Here is a 15,863-nt window from a genome sequence, read left to right as displayed (position 1 = left end):
GAATAAAGACAACCAAATATAGTGCTACAGAGAAAACCATACAGTACGCTTTCGATTTCCTGTTTTTTTCTTCTTCTTTTAACTATCTGTGGCGTCAAGAGACACAGTGTGGGTGTGTGGGTGTCTTCCTGCTCTAAATATAGAATCTTCATCACTATCACGCTTTCATCATCACTGTGTGTGCGTGAACGAGTGTGTGCTGCGTGTGCCTGGGATAATGCTGCGGTTGTTCTATGCGCGCGTCAACGGAATCCCGTAGTGCGTCATTTGCACGTCAGGTCGACAAAAAATGCTCTGTGATTGGCCCGAGGCCAGACGTCCCGCCCACCGTTCTGCCAAGAATGGAAACGTGCCTCTGACGTCACGGTTACTCGCGTGTTCCCCCGGAATAAAACCTGCCAGGGTGAGTTGAGGGGTTATTCTTCAGGGGAAGACGCGGACGAAAACATAGAGTTGTTGGTGCTGCTGTTGCGGTTCCGGTAAGTGATCTTTTTAAATTGTTTATCAGCACAGTTGGCAATGTACCCGCATTAGCTACCGAAGCGGATGTACATGCACCTAGTCTACTTAAAGAGACTCCAGTAAAAGTAGCGATTCGACCGTTTTCAGTAAAAATAAAAAGTACATTCTCTGAAACTTGCTTCCAAGTAAAAAGTTCAAATGAATTGTTACCGTCATTACATACAAAATCCGTTCTGCTAACTTGACAATAGAAAGAGTCGGAACTCAACAGTTTCCCTGTTTTATTAAGTTGCGTGGTGCTCTATTGACAAGATGCATTTTATTTATTTAGTTGTGCTCTAACACTCACACACACACACACACACACAAACAGATTAGACTGACAATATTTGCGAATCTGAATCTGGTTCAAACATTGTAACATTGTGAACTCACCCCACCATAAATGCTAAATTAGCGATTTTTTTTCCACGAGTCTGACAATTAGCACCCCTCCCCTCCACCGCCTTTTCACTCTGTTGGTTGCTCATATTTGTGAATACTGATGCTGTGACACTCTGATTTTTAATTAATAATCAAAATATCTAAAAAATAATGAATGAACAAAAAAGTACATCTTCTGTTTGTAGGTTTTTGGTTTGTTTTTTTTTACACCTGAAGCTGTGTTTTTTTAGGCTAACACACGCAACAACATATGCGGCACCAATTCTGGATGGGGAATATCTTGCTCTCCAAGTCTGTTGTATTGTCATCATTAATGCTTGCTGGTTCACTTGCACCTCTGTGCCACTCTTTTGTTTGTTTTCTCCCACCTTACTTTACCTCTATTGACTAGTCGTTCTTAGTTTTTAGTTATTAGTGTTCTACCGTACTACTTGAAGTGCTCCTCCTAGAGGCAAGAAAGAAGACCAATGAACGATTCTGTATTTGCATAAGGAGAAAACAATGTAAACCTGCCTTGAATGGAAACGCGCGTGAGTGAAAGTAGCTCATTTCGAACTGCGTTGCCAAAGAGAGTGCCTTGATGATAACAATAATCATAACATGATAATGATGATGATGCTGGATCAATTTCACTGAGGGGGCCGGGCTGGGGCCAGGGGTTTTGATGGGGGGGCACATTCAACCCAGGGCTAAAAAGACAGATTCGAAATCTTATTTGACTTTTTATTTCTTCAGACTTTGAAATTGTAGTCATAACATTACAGTGATGAGAAAAAAACAGTATTAGGAGGGCTAAAATGTCTGCAAGCGTAACAATACGTCTGTTGAGAATATTCAAGCCAGGGGATGATATGGTACCAGCCTGCCGGGGACAAAAATTGCAAATACACTGAAGCTAGATGTTTTACATGCATATAATTATCCAAATTTTAAAAGGCAATGTCTTATATATTGATCCTGTTAAATAAAAATTAAAATAAAAAGGGAGACTAAAAAAGTTACACACACGCGCGTGCACACACACGCACACTCACACACAACCGCACGCACACTCACACACACACACACACACAAACACGCGCACACACACACACACACACTCACACACACACATACACGCGCGCGCACACACGCACACACACACACATGCAAATAGCACTCGTGTCGTGGTAATTTCCTTCTCTGCGGACTGCTTCTCATTTTCCCGCTCATTTTTAAATGGCGCAGCGCACTAAAGGGTCCGACTAGAATGTTAAATCACGCACTTTGGTTCCACCTTTCGCGTCGGCGACTCGGCACGACTGCGTAATCTGCGCTCGGAGGGGGGGCCACAGGGGGGGCCAGAATCGGTGCTACAGGGGCACTGGCCCCCGTTGCCCCCCCCCCCAGAACCGCCACTGGATGTAGCATTATTATGTATTTAAACATGTGATGAATTGTTATTAGCAATATCATTATTATAATTGTCATGAACTGGCCCATGGGGTATGGTGAGCGACTGGTCTGATCAGCCAAGACCGTCTCCATGAGATGACCTTGACGTAGCAGCTAAGGCTCTCACACCCACACACAACCAGACGATAACACGCGTGTAAGTTGAGGGGTTCGTAGGTTTTAGATGGATTGCTCTACGTTTAGAATGGGCAAAAAGGAGAGGACGACTTCGTTTGAACACAGCTCTTTCTTTTTTCTTTATTTTCCAACGGCTGCCTCCTAACTCTCGAACGAACACTCCCCCCTCCGGTAATGACCCACCTTCCTGCTTTTCTTCCCCAATCACATGTAAGCGACATAAGAATATTTCAGGACGTATTAAACAGAGTATAATTAAGGTAACTAACATAAAAGAATATAATGCTTAAATATAAAATGATAATAATTAACAATTTAACAAAAGCTTACACGCGCATACACTCCCTTGTATCACTGCCCTCATTGTTCATGTCTTGTGACCTGTTGTAATTGTCATATGCTTCTGCAGGAGTTTTTTTGCCTAACTCAAACTATCCTCAAAATGACGATAGTTTGTGCGGGGGTTTTTTTCTCCCCCTCTCCCTCCCTTGTGGTTTCTTCCGACTTTCGGGGTTGAGTGAACGCTGCCGCGTCTGGCTGCCGCTGCTCAACCTGTTCTGTGTTTTATTGTTTTTGTCTGATTGTAAAGTGTCCTTGGGTGTCTTGAAAGGCGCTTGTAAATAAAATGTATTATACATATATATATTAATATGTTTGAAAAAATCTGTGATGCACTGACGGTTTCCTAACAGTTGTCTTTGTCCTTTGCCAGTTTTGCAGCCATGACTTGCATCCACCCCCTGCAGCACGGTTCCCAGCCCTACGACAACAACCTGGGCAGCTTGGAGCCTCACAGCCCGGACTTGTACTCCAGGCTGTTGGTGGATCCAGCCGCCCCGTGGAACCACCCATGCACCCCGTGCCTGCCCAGCGTCGGCACTCAGGCGGGCACATTTGATGCCTACACGTGCCCGACGAGCGCAGGCCAGGAGAGCCCGTTCAGGCTGGATGAGCTCCAGGTTTACGGCTGCTACCCTGGCGCCCTCATGTTCACTTTCCCGGATGAGACCGTCTCGTCTTGTGGCTCAAATGATTTCGCTGAATCCATCCCCAGCTTCCAAAATCAGCATACGCCCGCCTGGAACTCTTACTCACCTAGTCCAGGATACTGGGCGGCTGAGGACATCCCAGCACCGCATGTGCCGTCCATCTTCACGTTTGCTGCGGGGACTGCAGACGATGTATCTCCTCTGAGGCAACCCCACCTAGACGCTCTCACTGAAGCGTCCTCACTCGCCTTCCCTGCACTGCCCATGGAGCGGACGTGCGGCCCGGATGAAGCTGACCACTCGGAAGGGAGTTTGCCGCTGAAACTAAAAAGCCTGCGAGGCAACGAGGGCTGCTGCGCCGTCTGCGGGGACAGCGCCTCCTGCCAACACTACGGCGTTCGCACCTGTGAGGGATGCAAAGGCTTTTTCAAGGTAATCATATATGCACCGGGTCTCATAAAGCCGATGGGCCAATGTTAGACTTTTGAGGGTCATTTTTAGATACAACCATTCCATGGTGGCAGCAAACTCAACTCACTTCAAAATAAGCAGCAGTTTGGCAAATAGCAAACAATTGATCAAAAAGAGGCTTCAACCTCCGCCACTAGCTTAATGCGAAAAATTAATGGGAAATTCATTGACTCGCTAACGAATACCATTGCAAGCCTTTAAGCAACAGGTATTTGAACAGACAGTGGGGCAACATATGTCGAAGTAAAATATATCAGTACTCACTGGCATACATTTTTTATCCTCTGCCTAAAAACACTACTCTCATCCATCCATCCATTGTCTGATACGCTTCTCCTCACTAGGGTCACGGGCATCCTGGAGCCTTTCCCAGCTGTCTTCGGGCGGTGTGCCATGACATTTTGCTAAGATAAAATATGTGCTTCGGCTCAATAAAAGTCGGGAAACATGGCACAAGAATGGGGTGGCTTGGTGGTCGACTGGTTAGCGCGTCGACCTCACAGTGCAGAGGTGCAGGGTTTATGTGAAGTTTGCATGTTCTCCCGTGCCTGCGTGGGTTTACTCCGGTTTCCTCCCGCATTCCAAAAACGTGCATGGCAGGTTCATGGAACACTCGAAATTGTCCCTTGGTGTGAGTGTGAGCGCGGATGGTTGTTCGTCTCTGTGTGCCATACGATTGGCTGGCAACTCGTTCAGGGTGTTCCTCGCCCACTGCCCGAAGACGGCTGGGATAGGCTCGAGCACGCCCGCAGCCACTGTGAGGACACTGTAAGTGGATTAGAAAATGGATGTATGGGTAGCATGAGAAAGACGTGTGTCACTAAGTTGTGAACATTTTTAGTTTTCGTTACTGCACACCTGCAGTCAGAAACTGCCAGAGAGTAGCAGCCCGTTGATCGCTGCTCACTTTAACGAGACAAATGTTTCTTTTGATTGGCTAGCGGACGGTACAAAAGAATTCCAAGTATGTTTGCCTGGCCAACAAGGACTGTCCCGTGGACAAGAGGAGGAGGAACCGCTGCCAGTTCTGCCGATTCCAAAAGTGTCTGGCTGTAGGAATGGTCAAGGAAGGTGAGTTCGGACCTCAGGACAGGAAGTGCGCTAAACTTGAGAGTAAAAATCTTTAACGCAATACGTTTGTTGACAGAGAAACCCCTGCCCTCACTCATACATTCAAGTTGGCGATCTTAAACTCAAGCACTTTGCTTTACTTTCAAATACATTCCAGAACAGTGGAAACTCTCAAATATCACTGGCCAAAAGTAAACAGGCTGGCACTTTCATCGTGCCATTTCTGCCATGTAAACATTTGAGAGAGAGACAGAGAGAGCGAGCGAGCAGTTTTGCGAGGTCTAAAGAAAGTGTAGCTTTTTGTGAAAACAATCTAGTTAGAGAAAAACACAATCAGCGACGCTGGACTGTAGAAATTCCGTTTTTCCTCCAAGTCGGCAAACCATTTTCTGTATCTGTTTTCATCATGGTCTTGGGCCTAAATATTAAATATTCATCAAAGCTTTATTCTCTAACTCTTGCAGGGACCTTTCTGTGCTGTTTGAAAACATAAGGCACCCAGGTGCTTCCAGATGGCACAAACTGAACTGAAAAGGAGTTCAATGAGTCGTGTTTCGGGTTGCAGCGCCAGATTGCGACAATTTTATACAATAACTAAACAATTGGCGACGGGCGATTTCAAGTGGTGGAACTCCAGTGATGCCCGCAACATGTTCTTTCATAATGTATTCCTCGAATATTACCAAGGAGGATTGTAAATTGAGTGTATTTTTTTAAAAAGGTGCACACAGAAGAAGGCAAAACATACTAGCCACTTCCACGGGGCCAGACCGGCAACCAAATCTGTGTCGGTCTTTTCTCACACATATGTTGGAAACGTTTGCTCGGTTCATCTTTGACTACCTCATGGTTAGCCTTCAAGTACACTGCAGCGTGCCATCCATTTCAGTGTCAAAAGAGCGTGTCAATTTACTAGCCGAACCCGCAGTAATCAAGTTACTGCGTCTGAGTTTCCACCACGTCTATTTTTAAATCACTTTACCTGTCGCCCTCATTTAAAATCTTCTGCTCGACTGACCCCTCCATGAGTCGTCACCTTACCGTGGTGGAGGGGTTTGTGTGTCCCAATGATCCTAGGAGCTAAGTTGTCTGGGGCTTTATGCCCCTGGCAGGGTCACCCATGGCAAACAGGTTCTAGGTGAGGGGCCAGACAAAGCACGGCTCAAAGACCCCTTATGATGACAAAAATATATGGACCAAGGTTTCCCTTGCCCGGACGCGGGTCACCGGGGCCCCCCTCTGGAGCCAGGCCTGGAGGTGGGGCTCGTTGGCAAGCGCCTGGTGGCCGGGCCTACACCCATGGGGCCCGGCCGGGCACAGCCCGAAGAGGCAACGTGGGTCCCCCTTCCCATGGGCTCACCACCCATGAGAGGGGCCAAAGGGGTCGGGTGCAATGTGAGCTGGGCGGCAGCCAAAGGCGGGGACCCTGGCGGTCCGATCCTCGGCTGCAGAAGCTAGCTCTTGGGACATGGAATGTCACCTCTCTGGCAGGGAAGGAGCCCGAGCTGGTGTGTGAGGCAGAGAATTTCCGACTGGATATAGTCGGACTTGCCTCCACACACAGCCTGGGTTCTGGTACCAGTTCTCTCGAGAGGGGTTGGACTCTCTTCCACTCTGGAGTTGCTCAAGGTGAGAGGCGCAGAGCAGGTGTGGGCATACTCATTGCCCCCCGGCTCAGTGCCTGTACATTGGGGTTCACACCGGTAGACGAGAGGGTTGCCTCCCTCCGCCTTCGGGTGGGTGGACGGGTCCTGACTGTTTTTTGTGCATATGCACCAAACAGCAGCTCAGCATACCCACCCTTTTTGGAGTCCTTGGAGGGTGTGCAGGAGAGTACTCCTGCTGGGGACTCCCTTGTTCTGCTGGGGGACTTCAATGCTCACGTGGGCAATGACAGTGAGACCTGGAGGGGCGTGATTGGGAGGAACGGCCCCCCCGATCAGAACTCGAGTGGTGTTTTGTTATTGGACTTCTGTGCTCGCCACGGATTGTCCATAACGAACACCTTGTTCAAGCATAAGGGTGTCCATATGTGCACTTGGCACCAGGACACCCTAGGCCGCAGTTGGATGATCGACTTTGTAGTTGTATCATCGGATTTGCGGCCGCATGTTCTGGACACTCGGGTGAAGAGAGGGGCGGAGCTGTCAACTGATCACCACCTGGTGGTGAGTGGGCTCCGATGGTGGGGGAAGATGCCGGTCCGTCCTGGCAGACCCAAACGTATTGTGAGGGTTTGTTGGGAGCGTCTGGCGGAATCCCCTGTCAGAAGGAGTTTCAACTCCCACCTCCGACAGAGCTTTTCCCATGTTCCGGGGGAGGCGGGGGACATTGAGCCCGAGTGGACCATGTTCCGTGCCTCTATTGTTGAGGCGGCCAATCTGAGTTGTGGCCGTAAGGTGGTTGGTGCCTGTCGTGGCGGCAACCCCCGTACTCGCTGGTGGACACCAGCAGTAAGGGATGCCGTCAAGCTGAAGAAGGAGTCCTATCGAGCCTTTATGGCCTGTGGGACCCCAGAGGCAGCTGACGGGTATCGACTGGCCAAGCGGAAGGCGGCTTCGGCGGTCGCCGAGGCAAAAACCCAAGCGTGGGAAGAGTTCGGTGAGGCCATGGAAGCCGACTTCCGGACGGCTTCGAGGAAATTCTGGTCCACCATCCGACGTCTCAGGAGGGGGAAGCAGTGCACCACTAACACTGTGTACAGTGGGGATGGGGCGCTGCTGACTTCGACTCGGGACGTTGTGAATCGGTGGGCAGAGTACTTCGAAGACCTCCTCAACTCCACCAACACGCCTTCCTTGGAGGAAGCAGAGCCTGGGGACTCTGAGGTGGGCTCTCCTATCTCTGTGGTTGAAGTCACCGATGTGGTTAAAAAGCTCCTCGGTGGCAAGGCCCCGGGGGTGGATCAGATCCGCCCGGAGTTCCTCAAGGCTCTGGATGTTGTGGGGCTGTCCTGGTTGACACGCCTCTGCAACATCGCGTGGTCAACAGGGAGAGTGCCTCTGGATTGGCAGACCGGGGTGGTAGTCCCTCTTTTTAAAAAGGGGGACCGGAGGGTGTGTTCCAACTACAGAGGGATCACACTCCTCAGCCTCTCTGGTAAGGTCTATTCAGGGGTGCTGGAGAGGAGGGTCCGTCAGGAAGTCGAGCCTCAGAGTGAGGAGGAGCAGTGTGGTTTTCGTCTCGGCCGTGGAACAGTGGACCAGCTCTACACCCTTAGCAGGGTCCTCGAGGGTATGTGGGAATTCGCCCAACCAGTCTACATGTGTTTTGTGGACTTGGAGAAGGCGTTTGACCGTGTCCCTCGGGGAGTTCTGTGGGGGGTGCTTCGTGGGTATGGGGTACCGAACCCCCTGATACGGGCTGTTCGGTCACTATACCACCGATGTCAGAGTTTGGTTCGCATTGCCGGCAGTAAGTCGGAATCGTTTGCAGTGGGGGTAGGACTCTGCCAAGGCTGCCCTTTGTCGCCGATTCTGTTCATAACCTTTATGGACAGAATTTCTAGGCGCAGCCGAAGCATTGAGGGAGTCCGTTTTGGGGGCCTCAGTATTGCATCCCTGCTTTTTGCAGATGATGTGGTGCTGTTGGCTCCTTCAAACAGGGCTCTCCAACTCTCACTGGAGCGTTTCGCAGCCGAGTGTGAAGCGGTTGGGATGAAGATCAGCACCTCCAAATCTGAAACCATGGTCCTCAGTCGGAAAAGGGTGGAGTGTCCCCTCCGGGTCGGGGAGGACATCTTGCCCCAAGTGGAGGAGTTCAAGTATCTTGGGGTCTTGTTCACGAGTGGGGGCAGGAGGGAGCGGGAGATCGACAGGCGGATCGGTGCAGCGTCTGCTGTGATGCGGACGTTGTATCGGTCTGTCGTGGTGAAGAAGGAGCTGAATTTACCGGTCGATCTACGTTCCAACTCTCATCTATGGTCACGAGCTATGGGTCGTGACCGAAAGAACAAGATCCCGGTTACAAGCGGCCGAAATGAGTTTTCTCCGCAGGGTGTGCGGGCTCTCCCTTAGAGATAAGATGAGAAGCTCGGTCATCCGGGAGGGGCTCAGAGTCGAGCCGCTTCTCCTCCACATCGAGAGGAGCCAGATGAGGTGGCTTGGGCATCTGATTCGGATGCCCCCTGAGCGCCTCCCTGGTGAGGTGTTCCGGGCATGTCCCACCGGGAGGAGACCCCGAGGAAGACCCAGGACACGCTGGAGAGACTATGTCACCCAGCTGGCCTGGGAACGTCTCGGGATCCCCCGGGGAGAGCTGGAAGAAGTAGCTAGGGAGAGGGAAGTCTGGGCTTCCCTGCTAAAGCTGTTGCCCCCGCGACCCGGCCCCGGATAAGCGGTAGATGATGGATGGATGGATGGATGGATGCTCGACTGAGACTTTCCGCTTCCAAGCTACGACAGTAGAGAAGAAGGCTGAAATGATCATTCTAGCCATTTCGCATGTTTTCTCAATGGCTCGGCCATGTCAAATGGGACGTTTGCTCACAATTAGAAGCATTCCTCTTTTGCCATCAGCAAGTGCGCGTGACGTCATGCTGAAAAAGTCTGTTGGATCGAGATTACTTTGTGATGGGGTGCCTCATGTTTTAACACGAAACATTTTCCTCCTATTTCCAGTTGTGAGGACCGACAGCCTGAAGGGTCGCAGAGGTCGCCTGCCCTCCAAGCCAAAAGTAGTCCAGGAAGCGTCGCCCGCAGTGTCTCCAGTCAGCATCATCGCGTCTCTCGTGAGGGCTCAGATCGATTCCAATCCCAACGCAGAACACCTGAATTATTCCAAAGTAATAAAACAATGTTTGCTTTCTTCCACTCGCACGGGTGACCCATCTTTTTAAACATATCCATCATGTATTATTCTAGTCCGAAGCAATAGACATTGGCGCAAACCAGAAAGAGGAGGCGAGTGACGTCAAAGAGTTCTACGACCTGCTGACAGGCTCCATGGAGGTGATCAGGAAGTGGGCCAAGAGCATTCCGGGTTTCTCGGATTTCTGCTCGCCAGATCAAGAGCTGCTCCTGGAGTCAGCCTTTGTTGAACTCTTCATCCTTCGTCTCGCGTACCGGTGAGCCGTCCACCTTCTGATTCTGTTAAGTGAATTCAGAGATCCGTTTCTAAATACATCCGACATGTTTGAAGATAATTGCCGAAAACATGCAAAGACTGAGAACATTGTGGTACTTTTTCGCTGAAATCAAACTTACATTTGATGAACATTGACGATGACACTTCTCGTACTTCACTGTCGGTCACTATGGTGGTACATAATGCGGAGAGCCAAATCTATTTCCAGGTGCTACTTGGTGGGAAAACCACTGTTTGACACACCGAAATGTTTTTTCCAAGGTCAAACCCCGAAACGAACAAGTTGGTCTTCTGCAACGGCAAAGTGCTTCACAAAACGCAGTGCGTCAGAGGCTTCGGTGACTGGATTGACTCCATCTTGGAGTTTTCCCGAGGCCTCCATCGCATGAAACTTGACATCTCCTCCTTCTCGTGCCTCACGGCACTGGTCATCATCACAGGTAGGCGCTTCTAACACACTGAAAACTTTTTGCAATGGTTTTTATGAGGTCTCGGGTTTCACCAACAGGACAGTTATGCAACACGAGGATTGACACAACAGATGCGTGACAAAATTGAACACGAGCTCATTCAGAGCACACACTAGACGTGCAAACATTCGCTTTTGACGCCGGACTAAACCCAACCACAAAGGAGGTTTACTTTTTGTAAGAACCTTTCTGTCATGGGTTACTTGTTCAAACGAGGATATGGCCAAACCGTGAATAGGCCAAAATCTAATCGATGCTCACTATACTATACTGTACTGTTTTTCTCGAATAATAGGCCCCCTAACCCCTCCTCACCCCCCACCCAAAAAGAATCGGTGAATAAGAGAATCCACGAATGCCAAACCACAAATACGTTGGAGTCCACTGTACTATGAAATGCAATTTGGGGGGATGATTTCTAAAGCTGTCTTATGCTAGCTACCTGAGTCTCAGTCAATGCAGGAACCTCGAGCTTGTCATTCCATACACGCCTTCCTAAGTGCAGAAAGGTCTCAAGCCAAGGTAACAGAAGGTCACAAGATAGTACAGTTCACTCCATTTCTATTCTTGTTGTTATCCTCTGATAACGTCAAATGATTGGCAGCCCCAAACGCTCCTGAAAAAGTTTTTTTTTTTTTTAAACAACAAAATCAGCCGTTAAAATATTACTGATGGCGCATTTTGTCCAATTTCGTCATTGGAATTTCCTCCATTCATCCCATCAATACTTGGAAATGATAAAAAAAATTCTCCAACTTCTAAGCTACATGAAAACTTGAGCGCCTTCTTTCATATCAGCAGTTGCAATGTGCAGTTAGCTAGCGGGCTATGCTTACACCTCAAAAGTACATCCTCCGTTTGGATAGTCCGCACGGAGTGCGCGCATGTCATGCAGAGAAAGGCAAATGAGCACGGTCAAATATATTTTTTAAAGTCTGATGTGACAGCCAGCACTTGGGCCACTTTAGAGTGCCTCATTGTCACAATGTGGACAAGCTCTGTGACAACGCAGTGGGAGATATTGCATACATCAAAGGCTTTCCTGCAACCTGTAAACTGTTAACATGCTAAGCTGTCCACTGTTGTGACCACTGTCCCTGAAAGGGTTAAATGGAGAGATTTTCATGGCTTAAACAGTGTAGCTATGTGTCGGCGTAAGAAAGATGCATGAATCCAATCATCAAGGTTGTAGAAGTGGGATTTAATTTTGTATAATTCAAATTTGGCAGGGTTATTAACAACACTCAAAAAGAACATGACATATTTATGTTCACCTCACCGGGACTCATATAGATGTTTTTGGGTTTGTTTGTTTTGTTTTTTTGGCAGAGCGACATGGTCTCAAGGAACCAAAACGCGTGGAGGACTTGCAGAATCAGCTGGTTAACAGTCTTAAAGATCACGTGTCGGACTGCCCGTCGTCGCGGCCTAACTATTTGTCCAGACTGCTCGGGAAGCTGCCTGAACTCAGGACGCTGTGCACTGAAGGCCTCCAGCGCATCTTCTACCTTAAATTGGAAGGTCTGTTCCCGCCGCCACCTATTGTGGACACCATTCTGATGGATTCCTTCCCATTTTAAATGGAAGGACTGAGACAGCACATGTGGAGTCAAAGACAAAGTGCGACCCTAATTTGAGGGTTCTTTCTGAATCATGTTATGTGATGAGGGACAATAAACAAAGCAGCTCACAGACCAAAGTGCTGACAGTTTTCCACTCAAGGTGCAATGAATGGAATATCTGATGGAGGCAAGATGGAAGGATTGTCCGAACACTGACAAACCACACATTGGGTTGCAAAAATTCTGTGAATTTTTCTAGTGGGAAACGTTCTATGGAAACAAACAGGAATTTATGAGGAAAATGGGAACAAAGCAGGAATGAAAACAAATTGAAGGATAGTTCTCAATGGGGAATTTAATTAGAGTTGGGGAAAATATCTTCTGAGTATAATCCTATTTTAGGCCCGGTTCGCACATAAAGATCATTTCTGTTAGATGTGTGATTTTCTCCGGTTAATTTGGTCCGAAAGGGGTCTGACCAACAATCTTAAATATAAAACGTGTTCAATATTTACGACCAAAAACCTTCACGTGTGTGCGGAACATCGGCAAGCATAGCACCTTGCTGGATGAACAAGCAAGTGGCAAAATAAAATTTATAAATTATAAATAAAACAAAATATGTCCTACCCATGTAGGCAACAAGAATTTTCCAAAGCAAGATCTTTGTTGATGACCGCACCTTTTTTTTCAATGCTCCCGCCTACCGTCCTTTTAGCAAAAAACTTGGGGAACATCGGTGCATCAGCAGAACTGTCTGTTCTTTTTCATTTTTGTAAGATAACATGTGATCACACAAGATTTCTGCCTCCGCCTGCTCGGAGTTTAGATTATTGGAACACAAATACGACCCTAATTGTTAAATGTCCGATTTTTTTTTTTTTTTAACCTTCATGTGATCTTTTAAGATTTGAAAAATCCTTCTGTGACGACCAGGCCTAAAAAACCCCCAACAGATTTCATGCTGATGGCACCCTGATTTATGAGTGCCCCAATTCTTGAGTATTTCCAGTTGCTTTCTTGAATTTGTGCTTTGTGTTGTGAGCCAAAATTTGAGGTATGATTGTGCTTGGGAACTAAATTGGAGCGGTGAAGGTACTACAATGCCCTCGCATGTGGGCAAGGAGAGCTTGCTCTGTTTTGCATGAGTGTCTGCTTTTGATAAAATGTTTCCGCCCCCAAACCAAAACAACAACGGCACGTTTGTTGAACATTGACAATCAAATCGCATTCAAAGACAGCGGGCCTTTTTCAATTCTTTACATTGGTCAATAATTTGTCAATTAAATAAATAAATAAACAGTTAATAAAAAAGAGTTAAGACACTGAGGAGTTACCAATGGTATAGATTTTTGAACAAATATGAAATTTGCCAAATTTGGACATGGGAGATTTTCGGCTCATCACCCTCAATTCCTAGTTACTTCCCATAATTTCCACAGAAAGTTTCCACTATTGCCAAAAATCCTTACATTAAGTTCTCATGAATATGTACTGAAAATGTGCTGGAAATTTTCCAGCCCTCTGCAACCTTGTGTTGACCTGTTTTTATTTTATTTTTTTTATGTAGCTTTTGTTGTTGGGACAAGTGACGTAACCACTGGCAATTGTTTGACGTCAACTCACATCATAAGGCATCAATCAGTCTTGGTGAGGTCCAAGTGGTCCCCGCCATAATTATTCATATCATTCATGTATCATGAATGGACTTGGAGCAGCTAACATATTGTATCTTATGCATTATTTTGCAAATGTTTCTGTAATTTTCTGGACTTCAGCTTGGAATAAAATGTTCCATTTTCTAATCAAGATTCTTTGTTGATTTCAAATGAAATATTTTGAATTACATTAGTCGCCTTCCGGGTGAAATTTGCGGATTAACCTTAAATGTTCTAGAGCAGTGATTCTCAACTAGTGGGCCGACATGCAAAAGTGGGTCGTGGGCAGCTAGTAAAAAAATGACATGCATTCTTATTTAGATTTTTCTGTTACAGTACAGGACCAAGTTCCCACATCACTTTTTGTAATTGTACAAGTATTGTACATGTACTCAGTGGTCGGCATGTGTTATATCCTCCTGAGTAAGCGAATTGTCTCTTCTTCTGTGGTTGCTTGGAGACGCTGAATCCCACTACCCAGCCTGTAAATTCACCTTTCAGCACATCAGAAAACAGAACTGAAAAAATTGGAGCTCTATCCGTCTCCCTGCCAGTTATGTACTGCTCTCTTTTTAGAGGCAGATGAAATTCCCCACAGGGTATCAAGTGACCCACGATACCAGACTGTCATGCAGGAGCGTGTCCATGTGTCACAACATCATCATCTTTGCAACCAAAAAAGAGTGGATGAAGTTCATAATTATTAATGAATTATCAATTATTAACTTGGATGAGATAACAATTGGAAACACGTACGGTGGCACCTTGAGATACGGGAGACCAACTGACAATTTTTGGGGCGATACGACCTGTCATCCAGACCATTTTTGCTTTTGACTTGAATGTTAAAAAAAAGGGGCCAATTAACCGAGCTCAACTCACTTCAACAGTGAGCAGCAATTTGGCAGATGGCGAAAAATTCATGAAAAAAAAACAGGCTTCAACATGAAACTAACTGTTAGGGATTTGAAACAAACACACAACTTTGTCTTCCGCTTAATGCTAACACACGATGTTAACGGCATTGGCAGGCCAACAAAATGCATTAAGGACCATGGTGCTATTATAACCCTTTAAGCAACAGGTATTTGAACACAAATGGTGCGTCAACACATGTAGAGAGCCAATACAACACAATTCACAAGCGTGTTTTCTACTCGGTGAAAACCAACTCATATTACTGCAGCTTACTGAGTCACACTGATGTGAAAATCTATGATTGTGTCTTCATGAATCTATTGTAATGCCTCCCGGTGGCCGGGTCGCACGTACCAGAAAACCTAAAACCGGAGAAAGAAATAATCCAATCAGACATGGCCAAGGTCGTCATGAAAATATAGCACAATAATGAAACATGTTAATTAAATAATCAGCATCTCTTATGAATATGATGTATTTATCCATCCATCCATCCATTTTCCGAACCGCTTGATCCTCACTAGGGTCGCGGGGGGTGCTGGAGCCTATCCCAGCCGTCTTCGGGCAGTAGGCGGGGGACACCCTGAATCAGTTGCCAGCCAATCGCAGGGCACACAGAGACGAACAACCATCCACGCCCACACTCACACCTAGGGACAATTTAGAGCGTCCAATCAGCCTGCCATGCATGTTTTTGGAATGTGGGAGGAAACCGGAGCACCCGGAGAAAACCCACGCAGGCCCGGGGAGAACATGCAAACTCCACACAGGGAGGCCGAAGCTGGAATCGAACCCGGTACCTCTGCACTGTGAAGCCGACGTGCTAACCACTGGACCACCGGGCCGCCCATGATGTATTTAGTTGAAGTGTTTTATGTTTTTTTGACATTATTACTTTGGTCGTGCAGTCAAGTCAGCGTTTATATTTTGCAAGGTGTTTGTTATCAGAAATAACTGCTGAGATGGGCAGTCACAACCACAAACGTAAATCTATTATGGCATGAATACTTCTCAAATAGTGTCAGTCAGCACGGAACGTTATTACCTTGAATTGAATTTCATTATCATGTGCAAGTGGTCAAAATGTTGTTATGTATATTTAATACTGACACTGACAGTGAGAGGTGGCAAAATGACTCACACCCTGTGATACAAGGACTC

At 47.1% G+C, this 15,863-nt stretch overlaps 1 protein-coding gene across 1 annotated transcript; it reads left to right on the top strand.

Annotated features, from left to right (window-relative positions):
• Window positions 1-436: 436 nt before the first annotated feature.
• Window positions 437-13,916, top strand: LOC147211222 (putative nuclear hormone receptor HR38). Its single transcript, XM_086123836.1, has 7 exons — window positions 437-479; window positions 3,191-3,899; window positions 4,880-5,009; window positions 9,629-9,792; window positions 9,872-10,074; window positions 10,356-10,534; window positions 11,894-13,916. The coding sequence occupies exons 2-7, from the start codon at window positions 3,201-3,203 to the stop codon at window positions 12,142-12,144; spliced, it is 1,626 nt and encodes a 541-aa protein (XP_085979962.1). The 5' UTR covers window positions 437-479; window positions 3,191-3,200; the 3' UTR covers window positions 12,145-13,916.
• Window positions 13,917-15,863: the final 1,947 nt, after the last annotated feature.

The sequence above is a fragment of the Hippocampus guttulatus genome, chromosome 1, assembly GCF_054856545.1.
Source record: "Hippocampus guttulatus isolate MCC_2025c chromosome 1, RoL_Hgut_1.0, whole genome shotgun sequence".
Classification (NCBI taxonomy): Eukaryota; Metazoa; Chordata; class Actinopteri; order Syngnathiformes; family Syngnathidae; genus Hippocampus; species Hippocampus guttulatus.
The sequence above is the reverse complement of the archived record's forward strand: the minus strand, read 5'-3'. Positions and strand labels throughout refer to the sequence as shown.